This window comes from Galendromus occidentalis, unplaced genomic scaffold (assembly GCF_000255335.2).
Source record: "Galendromus occidentalis unplaced genomic scaffold, Mocc_1.1 scf7180000077495, whole genome shotgun sequence".
NCBI classification, from domain to species: domain Eukaryota; kingdom Metazoa; phylum Arthropoda; class Arachnida; order Mesostigmata; family Phytoseiidae; genus Galendromus; species Galendromus occidentalis.
This window is the reverse complement of record NW_003805483.1, coordinates 25,307-34,030: the sequence shown is the minus strand read 5'-3', so window position 1 is coordinate 34,030 and position 8,724 is coordinate 25,307. Positions and strand designations below refer to the sequence as shown.

The following is an 8,724-nucleotide window of genomic DNA, read 5'->3' as shown; positions in this document are numbered from 1 at the left end:
ACCCTGAATCGCGATATCCGTGTGCCTCCTCAATGGGATTGGGTGAAAACTTTGAGGATGGACGTTTTCTCCTGTCCCTGAGGCCGAATCGGACAACCAGGGGGTGCAATCGAAAGCTCTCGGCGTCAGCTTTCTGATTCCGAACTCAGAAACGGGCTCCCGGCGCTCATTCCGCAGTAATCGGGCAAAAAAGAGGCGAATCGGGAAAATTCCGCAAAAATACGGATTTTAGCCGGGGAAAAGATAATTTTTTTAAGGCAAGATGCACCCCTTCGATTTTCCCGGTTTGATGGCTAATGGTCGGGGGACACTTGGGACTTCTATCTGACATAGTATCAAAGGTGCGTCTCGTGTAGAAGTACTAGAACGGAGTATAAGAAAACTGAGGTTCCCGATTTTCAAAGCCTTAGAAGAGGCCGATTTGGTCGAGAGGGGTCTCAAACGAAAGCTCTCGTCGAGAGCTTTCGATCGCGCTATCGCTCGACTCTGTAGCTGCAGCCGATCTCGAGATAGAAGGGTCCGAAGGTAAAACTTCTCCGGGCGTTCACGGGGATCACGAGGTGCGATCGGATCCGGGACCATGCGGAAAATGTTCCTCTCGAAATTACCTTCAAAATGAGACCCCACTCGATCAGATCGGCTTCGGAGGGCAGAATTTGCATAGGTTTTGCCCAGACCCTTTACATCCCTAATCATTGCTTGTTATGGAGGAAGAGAGCATGATCCCTGTCTTACGTCTCCAACTTCCCCCGAGGATGCGGTCGAAGGAACCCTCTGGAATTGATTCTCGCCAGAAGAAAGAGGAGGAAATCGTGCCCCGAATTCAAAATATCCCGTGTTTCAACTCCACCATACCCCGACTACCATTCGCCGGAACCCTATAAACTTCGACAACTGCTGCGGGTGCATGTTCGGTGGAATCTCTCGGGGGATCGGCGGGAATCGAGAAACTTGGAATTTTTATCCGTCCGCGGACACTGATCACCTACCTGCTAGTTCTCAGGAAACCAGCGGGATGGCTTCAGGAGCAACTCTCAATATATCTATGATTTCAAGACGCATCGCGTTTCATTGACGGCAAAGCCCCTGGCGGTAACTGAGTCGCGAGCCGCTCCCAGAAGCTGGCCAGCCAACAGCTTTCCCCCAAGCCTAGAACGTAAGGCAACGCAGCTATCGAGCGGTGTTTCCGAAGGTGCTGAGTACTGAAGTCGCTAGGGACGATAATTCCACGGAATGTGGACTGGAAAGTCTCCTGAGAAATTCGAGCCATCCAGAGCTGACGCGGCCGTCGATACTCAATCGTCGAGAAGCGCTGGCGCGATCGATGAGTTCCAAGAACCCCGGTTCCATGGTGTCAGAGCGAGAGTCCAGGCCCCATTAATTGTTAATTACATTGTCTCATCCACGCTTGCTCAATGCTCTCGAAGGACGTCTTGAAGCGTAGTCGCCCAGTGCCCACCGCTTGATCCAAATGGTACCATTGCGCCTTGATAAGGTCGTAGTCGGGACTCTGCGGAGGCCATACCATACACTTCTGCTGTCCCTGCGACCTCTTCGATTGCAGACAATTTCGGCACAAGCTGAAAATGTGCTTAGAATCGTTGACCCGCTGGATTGTGAAACCGTGTCCGATCAGAGCGTTTCCAGGAGGAACGGCATGCTGCTCTTACAATATTTGCAAGTAGTATAACCAGTTCACGCAACCCTGGATTTTCTTGATATTGCCGACACTTCCACAGCAAAAATCTCCGCGATCAGTTTGTGATCCCCTTGCGTGCTCTACATCAGGCTGCAGACAAGCTGACAAGCGGCGTCCCTAGTCGGAAACCTCGAGCCTCGATCCGACCGTAGGGGGTCTCTCCTCGAGTCGGGTTGCGACCAGCTCTTGTGTTCTTGTGCCCGAGCCGATCCTGCTCCTGTGTCCTCTATGAGATCACCCTTCACCACGGATTTCCCGAGCTGTTCCGGAGCGATTGCGCTCGCTCATCGTATTCATGCTTTCACCTTGGCTTGTCAAAGCTTTCGCCTGTTTCATCATCACGTGCCACTGCTATCGAAGCGCCGCTGAGGGCAAATTATTCCCTATCAGAATAAGAATTTCAGAAATATCATACAAATCATGGTCTCGAGAGTTTCGTATATGTCTATAGAGACCGTATGGATTCCTGCCTCAGCTTCCCTGCTATCTAACGATTGCCGTGTTACGAGATCATTCCGGGGCTGTGAATTCCGCGGTCTCTCGGAATCGTGCCTGAGTCGCGAGGAGTCTCGACCGGGGAATTCGGGATCGCGTGAATCGTGCCGGTGAGTACGAAGCTCTGCATCATCGGATCATTGTCATTGTGATCACTGAATGAAAATGAGAAAAGCTGTGGATTTGCCGGAGTATACCGCGAGACTTTCGAGGCCATTCGACTCTAAGCTCCGAAGGCAACAGCGCAGAAATTGGGAATCAACTTAGACTGCGACTAACTCGCGAAGATCTATCGGAACAATGCGTACGTGGGATGAAGGTCGTGAACTGTGCATCGTTTGCAAGGCGACCGTGGGCTTCAGTCGGAACCAAACTTGTCTGAAGTACCTCTATAGTGTCGCTTTCCAGCGAAGAAATCGAGAGTGAGAGCCCGTCAGTGCGTAGTGCGGAGCAAAGAGACTTGTACCTGTAGCACCGGTGACCTAATATGTAGAAGGAAAGCCTGAGGAGCGACTTTCTTCAATGTGGCTCGTAAGAGCACCCGCCGGAGCGAATGCTCTTCCGCACCTCCCAGATATCCAGAGCCAGAGAGTCTTCCTGCGAGCTAATCTGAGTTCGGCGGCGGCGAGTCATCTCAAGCCTCTCCCTCCGTTTCAAAGCTTATGCCTCATTCCATGACTTCGGAACATTCTTTGGCGAGCCGGCGAGTCGTCGCGATTGTTTCCCATGAGACGACCGATATTGAGAATTGTTTCGTACTGAATGTGCTAGTCGTCCCGAGACGAAGAAACGGGGTCGACGCTTTCTTGCCCGAATGCGTGATTCTCGAGAGAACGAATCACACAGCAACTAGCTAGGCCACATTGCAAGTTTTGCTAACATATGAGACAACAAACTCGGAAGTTAGTGCGCTCGTGACTGACGATGCCGCGCACAAGCATGAAGCCGGGGCTGCCCCCCGCGATCGGAGCTCCTGACTGGCGTCTATATATGTGCACTGCTCGCATTTCGAATCTGATTCGCAAAATGAGGATCTCTTCGCTCCAGGGATTCTCCTCACCGCCGGCGCGTGAGGCAATGTTCAGACGGACGCTCAGCGAGAGAGGGGCACCGCTCCCTCCAGCGCCCGTGCTGACAAAATGGGACCAGGTACTTGCGCAGAGCTCGCAGAGTTCGTGATCCGCTGACAACGGGAAAGCATCGAATAATGACCAGCTTCGTATCCGACAAGGTGCAAACATTTCCTCCAAGAATTCCGAGACTATATAGCCGCGGTGAACGTTTTTTTCTCCTTCCAACTATTCCATCAACCGCTCGAGTTTCGGGCCCGAATATCGTTTCGATTATCTTCGCATTTCTCTCAGTGTCATATTAGATAGCTACTGACAGCTGCGGGAGGATCTCTCGGTCAGTATTCACTCCCGATTAGGACTAAGAAATACTAATTGACCACCTCCTCCGCTGCTACTGCGCAGCACCGCCAATGAGTGACTGAGTTGGTGGACTCCATCGATGAATCGATGATTCCGGAGCGATTTCCCGTTTGCCGCGCGGATGCAGACAACCAGGCCCAAGCTAGCCAATTGGATGTATCATTTGAGAAGATGCTCCTTGAGAAATACGGCGACATAGGCGTCCCTGAGCATTCCTATCTATTCGAAAATGAGTGAACGCAAGTCTCCTCAGTGCAAGTCAATTATTCGAAGGATCAGTGAAATTTTCTAATGAACTGTTCATCCATTTCTGCCAGCGAAGGAATCAGCTCCGAGTGACTCCCGAATGAGCTCTAAGTACCCTCGTATTGGGAATCAAAAGCGTGGAAAAAGCTTTTAATCGGATGTATAGGGAATACTGGGGTACTTAGCGACTGCCGCAGACAATGCCACTCGGTCTAAAAGCGCTCAAAGACTGAATGCGCTCACGACTGAAAGCGCTCATGACTCGATGCGCCCATAACTAAATGCGCTGGGACTGAATGCGCTAATGACTGAATGCGCTCGGGACTGAATGCGCTCATGACTAAATGCGCTATAAGATTATATGCGCTCGGGACACTTGCGCTCAGAGACTATTTGCGCTCTAAAAAAATTAGTTAGGCCGCTTCGCGGCCTAACTTATCTCGCCCCCCACCTCACTGACCTAGGTTTATAGCCGAACCACATCCGGAACTATGTATGCCTTCACTATGAATGAGCGCATATAGTCGTGAGCGCATTTTTTTAGAGCGCAAATAGTCTCTGAGCGCAAGTGTCCCGAGCGCATATGATCTTATAGCGCATTTAGTCGTGAGCGCATTCAGTCCCGAGCGCATTCAGTCATTAGCGCATTCAGTCCCAGCGCATTTAGTTATGGGCGCATCGAGTCATGAGCGCCTTCAGTCGTGAGCGCATTCAGTCTGTGAGCGCTTTTAGACTACACCCTCACTCTCACTCTACGCTCCGATAGAAATGAGAGAAGCATAGGGGAAGTTCTTTGTGCATCAACATGTAAGTATGAGTGACAGTAGTTTCATTCAATTTCATTTATTCATATCAGTGGGGGACGCTCCCGCTAGCCGAGGCCACGTGAAACATTCGAATTATCATCACAGACACCTAGCAGCAACGCAGAGGTGCTCTTGAGAACTTATAGTCTAACTTTGGGCGAGGATTTCATCAGTATCCCCCCGCTGAAGGTTCCAGGTCTCGAGCTCATAGAAATCAAAATCTCCGGTCTCTTCAGCGAAAACTGTGCGATAGCCCTCTTGCTGATCCGTGCGCAATCCAAGGTCAGGCGACGCAGCTTAAGAGCTGTAAACTCGAGGGTACTGAGGATGCCCTTCGAGAGTGAAGCACCTGAGCTCAGCGCAAGCTCACGAAGGGATTCCTCATGCTCGACGAAATAGCGCACTCCGCGGTCGCTCACACTTTCACAAGAATAGAGACTGAGCCTGGTCAACTGGGTGTGCAGGATGGCTATACTCGCAAGTCCCGTATCGCTCAGAGGGCTGTCCCAGATCAAGAGCTCCTCTAAGGCCGGACAAGCAAGCCCATAATGGAATGTCACGTCCGTGATTTGGGTCGCGCCGACGAGCTCAAGTTTTCTCAGGTTTTTCAGGAAACGCAAGTTGAGCGTATCCCCATCAGTGAGGTGATCACAGCTCAGCGTGAACTCCTCCAGCCGACTCAAACTCTGGACGAGAATTGCAAAACCTTCGGGTGTAGGACTCTCTGCCAGAGTCAAGCATCGGAGCTCGCGCAAAGCGGCGACGCCGTTGTAGCTGGCGATCGTGTCCGGAATCGATGATAGGTTTAGAGACCTCAGACTGGAAAGTCTCCCTAGGATTCCGAGCCATTCAGAGCCCACTCGGCCGTCGATGCTCAAATGTCGAAGACCCTTGGCGCGATCGATCGACTCGAGGAACTTCGGTTTCTGGGAACGGGAGGAACAGTACGGCCCGAAACGAACGTCCAAACTCTGCAGCTCACCACAGTCGCTCAGGACCCTCTCAAGATGCTTGTCATCGATTCGATCGGCACTGCTCCAGTGTAGGGTCAGATGGCGCAGCTCCTTGCACCTTCTGACAGCGTCGATCGTATCGTACGTGAGCCCATCGGCACGGGGCACGCGCAGCTCTTGGAGACTCCCCGAGAACTTGTTCAGAAGGGCCATCATAGCTTCATCGTCGACGTCGGTCTGCGCAATTTCCAATGTTCGCAGTTCCTGCCTCGCGCTCAACAGGCCAGAGACGTCGTATACGAATTTGGATCCGTTGCCGGTGTGCAGCCTGGGCAAGTGGGCCAGACGAAGCGAGACGAGTTCGGGCATACGGTCGAGCAGACGACCGAGAGCTTCACTTGCGAATGGTATCTTCAGATCCAGATGTCGGAGTTTCAACTCGCCGCTGATATCCTCGGAGTTTTCCAACGCAACATCGGGTGAGTCGGAGTCGCCTGTAATTTTATGCAATTCATCGTATACCGCTCGCTGATTAACTCTCGTAAGGATGATTCCTCAGATGGCTTCAGGTGAGATATGGCGAACATGTGGCTGAATATAATAGATTTAAGATCCTAGCTCACCTTCAAACTCGAGTGACTCGAGGTTCTTGCAATGTCGGAGGATAGAGTACAGATCTTCGAATGACCAACGGCACTCCGTCGCTTGCAGATCTCGCAAATCCTCGCCAACTCGGATCCAAAATTCTGCGTCGAATTCGCTCAAATCGGCTGGAGGAGAAAATGTTTGAGTATTCGAAAAGCTTCGAACTCTCATCGGAAATCTCATACTTGAGAGTTCCCGTGTTCACGACGCATGCGAGACGACTCCTAGCTCCTAGACCATATCTCGACTCGGATCGCTCCCATTCAGTCCTGTATGCGGACAAGGAAGCTCCGTTCGAGACAATGGATGAACCCGAATCCCCGACCTTGGCATAAGCCAGATCGGAAACTTTCACGGTTCCCATTCCTCTTCAATAAGCACAGAAGAGATTCTCACCGTCGTGGATATGGAGATTGCGGAACCTCCGTCGACTCTTCTTCAGCAGATCTGACGCAGCTCTGGCATGCGAGCCCAGGATTGCGAAACGGACATCCTTCAAAAGATGCTGGGCTGCCAAAAGATCGGCCCAATCACGACACACAGACGCACAGGCGACCCGGTCGACGGGATGCAATTTGAGGAAGATCATCTCCTGAAGCTGGAATAGGAAAGCAGAGGATTAGGAGTGGCGAAAAAATGAATTTTGAACCTCTCGACGAGAGACTCCTCTGGGGCTTCCTCAAAAACTATTTGAAGAGAATGGATTACACACCTCGGGCAGCAGCTTGTCCATTTTCGATGTTTTCGAGGTTCCGACGCTTGAGAGCTTCTGAATCTCTCTGCAGGGACTTTCGACGGCGCTTGCTTCGGTACTCGTGGAGAGACGGGGACTCTCGATTGGATCTGTGCTTCCACTGACTCGAAGAGAATCATTACGGTGGTGAAATCTGCTGCTGGATCATTTTATACACGACTTCAGGGAGAGATTGAGGATGATCCGATAGGGTTTCCGAATTCACCGGCACCCCTTGCGGGCGGCTCACTCGCCTCTCTCCATTATCGCCATCTCATCACGGGGTACTGCTCGGAGAATTTCTCAAGCGACCCCGCCTCAGCTGGAATTCCATCGCATCATCAGCCCTCTATCAAGCTCTGGACGAACTCGTTGCGATCAAGCCTGAGCGCGGCCCATCACGGGTTGTGGGCAGGGTAATTCCGTGTACGATTGAGTGATCCCAGATGCTCGTGTTTAGGGGAGTGCGACTCCAGAGCTAGAGCTTCGAACTATTTTGTTCTTGACCGAGGTATAGGCAGGATCTTTCTCCCTGCCCCAGATGCGCCATTCGCAGAAAGCGTTACAGTAAAAACTCGTTACAGCAACCCCCATTGCAACGAGTTTCCTGTACGGCGAACTTTGAGCTCCATTATATTTGGCCCGCCGAATACGCCATGTTGAAAAAACGGTCGAACGAATTTCATTAGAGCTAAAAATCCATTCGAGAACTTCGAACCATTATAGTTTCCAGGCTAGCGGGGGCTGGTTAGCGAGATTCCGCAATCGATTCGGGATCCGCGCGAGACTTCTCTGCGGCGAATCTGCCGACGCCGCCACGGAGGAAGCTGATGACGATGACAGAATGTAAACACAGACATAATCGCTGATTACGCTTCAGAACGCGATTATAATGCCGACGAGACTGGCTTTTTCTACCAACTCCTGCCGGATCGCTCTCTGACTGTCAGGGTTGAAACTTTGCACGACCTACTTTGCCGGTCCTGAGAGGTTGGCTGTAACGAGCTTTCCCTGTATTCCCAGAAGAACGCCAATCCCTTACTAAGGGGATATGAGTAGAGCAATGTTAGTGAAGATATCGCCCGAAGATCTGAAGTTGATTCCCTGCCTCTCAGACTCTCAGAGCACTGTAGAACATTCGCGGAGCTTCGATACTTCTCCTCGGCAGCGGTTGACAAGAGAAGTCACCCTATTCAAGGCCCGTATATCATCTTCATCTTTCGGATCCTGAAGATTGGGGGTCGGAGAGGCGCCTAGAGCCGTGACTGTTTTTCACGGAAATAAAGAATCCGTGCTTCGCTCATTTCAATCCTCAAACCAGATCCGGTTCTCCGGAAAAACATGAGCAGGTTGACTGAGCCTGTAGTTCTTGTATCGAGAAGAAGACTTCTCCACCTCTAAGGCTCTGTAGCAGAACCAGTTTCTGCCAGCGAGGGATTCCTTGTCTTCGAGATCGAGGAGTCGACTTGCTGATTCGGTCGCTCAGTCCAGCGAAGAATTCGCGATTCCGAGCTGCAGCCATGTTTGGCTTGGAACCCAGAACTTGAGAGGAATCTTCCGCTTGGGACCCAGAATTTGAGAGGAATGTTTCGCTCTGGCCGAGATTCGAATTATCCGGGGCTCTCCGCTCTGATATCTCGGCTCCGAACATACCACCGAATCTCAAAATGGAAACGCCGATCCTTCAGGAGTCCGATTTGAAGATAGGTCACCG

The 8,724-nt window shown here is 51.5% G+C and overlaps 1 protein-coding gene across 1 annotated transcript; it reads right to left on the bottom strand.

Annotated features, from left to right (window-relative positions):
• Window positions 1-4,819: 4,819 nt before the first annotated feature.
• On the bottom strand, window positions 4,820-7,010 carry LOC100903570 (F-box/LRR-repeat protein 3-like). The gene is made up of 4 exons (XM_003746326.1): window positions 6,990-7,010; window positions 6,674-6,875; window positions 6,256-6,402; window positions 4,820-6,126 (listed from the first exon to the last, which is right to left on the bottom strand). The coding sequence occupies exons 1-4, from the start codon at window positions 7,008-7,010 to the stop codon at window positions 4,820-4,822; spliced, it is 1,677 nt and encodes a 558-aa protein (XP_003746374.1).
• Between the last annotated feature and the right edge of the window lie 1,714 nt (window positions 7,011-8,724).